The following is a 1,734-nucleotide window of genomic DNA, read 5'->3' as shown; positions in this document are numbered from 1 at the left end:
TATAAATGTCCAGGTAGTTAAATACGTAGATAGATCAACTTCGGCATCTGTGAGGAACCAGTGCCTATAGAGTAGAACATGATGTTGCTTAATATTCCAGAAGTCATTTGCCATATTGATTTATTTCAGGGTGCAATGACAGCAGAAATGAGAGTCCTTGACATGGCAGCGCAGGAGGACGTGTGGTCTGTTGGTTCGTGAGAATCATTTCCGTGTTGGACCAGGTGTGTGTCAGTCCTTTCTCCTGAATCTCTCCTGCAAGTTTGTTGAGGAAGAGAAGGCTCTCATGACTTCTGCTCTGACTACCTCCCAGGCACAAGGGCTGTGTCTCTTCTCTCGCAGATAGAGAGTGAGTCTGTGGAAGTATTTCCTCACAGCCAGGCTGGAGTCCTCCTTGAGCAGGGGAGCCCCTCGCAGCCCCTCCTCCTGCCTCAGACAGGCTTGCAGGTCAGTGAGCTGCTGATCCAGCGCAGCGCGTAGCTTGTCCAGGAGGCTCTTGTCCCACGTGGCGGGCGAGCCCTCTGTGCTGAAGAGCTGGAAGGTGTGCTGGGTCACCTCATGGAGCACAGAGATGGCTTGAGCCTTCTGCAACTGGCTGCCACCCAGAGCCTCCTGGGGGAATTCGAAGTCATTTCTGTCCTGCAGGCAGAAGGAAGGGGAGACCCTTCTCAGTTGTTGCAGGAGCATCAGGACCCTCCTGTTGGCCAGGCTGTGGGTGTGAGGCAGGTGGCAACCCAGAGAGCAGACGGCGTTGCAGCTGAGCAGCAGCAGGGATAGCAGGAAGGACCAGGCTGGGGCCATCGGGGACCTTGCAGATGCTTCTCCTGGAGAGGTGGGTGACTCTGTGAACCTGCTCTTTAAATTCTCTGAAGACCTTCCTTCAGGCCTGTGTCTTAAGTAGGAGCTCATGGTTTCCATTTTCTGAAAGTTCCCTCTTGCTTTCTACTTTTGTTTTTGCTTTTCATTTTGCACTCTCCAAATGGGTTAAGGCAGCATTTCTCAATCTTTTTTTTTTCATGTTTCTCTTCTTTCTTTTGACCACAGAGCCTTTTTAAATATTTTTTTAGGTGCCCCCACTGTGAAATTTTGATAGCAGAGATAAACTGTGTATGTTTTTATGTACTCTATGGATATCTTTTCTCTGTACATAGAAAAAGAAAGTATAAATCTTACTTTTTGCATTCAATGTAGATTTAAGAATTACATAAAATTTTAAGCTATAATTTAAATGTGAAAGCTACTGATTTTTTAAATTTATTTTTTTATTGAAGGATAATTGCTTTATAGAATTTTGTTGTTTTCTATCAAACCTCAACATTAATTAGTCACAGGTATACCTATATCCCCTCCCTTTGAAACTCCTTCCCATCTCCTTCCCCATCCCACCTCTCTAGGTTGATACAGAGCCCCTGTTAGAGTTTCCTGAGCCATTCAGCAAATTCCCGTTGGCTATCTATTTTACATATGGTAATGTAAGTTTCCATGTTACTCTCTCCATACATCTCACCCTCTCCTCCCCTCTCCACATGTCCATAAGTCTATTCTCTATGTCTGTTTCTTAATTGCTGCCCTGCAAATAAATTCTTCAGTACCATTTTTCTGTATTCCATATATGTGTGTTCGAATATGATATTTATCTTTCTCTTTCTGACTCACTTCAGTCTGTATAACAGGTTCTAGATTTCACCCACCTCATCAGAACTGACTCAAATGCATTCCTTTTATGGTTGAGTA

The 1,734-nt window shown here is 44.6% G+C and overlaps 1 protein-coding gene across 1 annotated transcript; it reads right to left on the bottom strand.

Moving 5' to 3' along the window:
• Positions 1-213: 213 nt before the first annotated feature.
• Positions 214-862, bottom strand: LOC104992606 (interferon alpha-A). Its single transcript, XM_010845557.1, has one exon. It carries the CDS (start codon positions 799-801, stop codon positions 232-234), a length of 570 nt encoding a protein of 189 aa, XP_010843859.1. The 5' UTR covers positions 802-862; the 3' UTR covers positions 214-231.
• Positions 863-1,734: the final 872 nt, after the last annotated feature.

The sequence above is a fragment of the Bison bison genome, unplaced genomic scaffold (genome assembly GCF_000754665.1).
Source record: "Bison bison bison isolate TAMUID 2011002044 unplaced genomic scaffold, Bison_UMD1.0 scf7180017848600, whole genome shotgun sequence".
Lineage (NCBI taxonomy): Eukaryota > Metazoa > Chordata > Mammalia > Artiodactyla > Bovidae > Bison > Bison bison.
The sequence above is the reverse complement of the archived record's forward strand: the minus strand, read 5'-3'. Positions and strand labels throughout refer to the sequence as shown.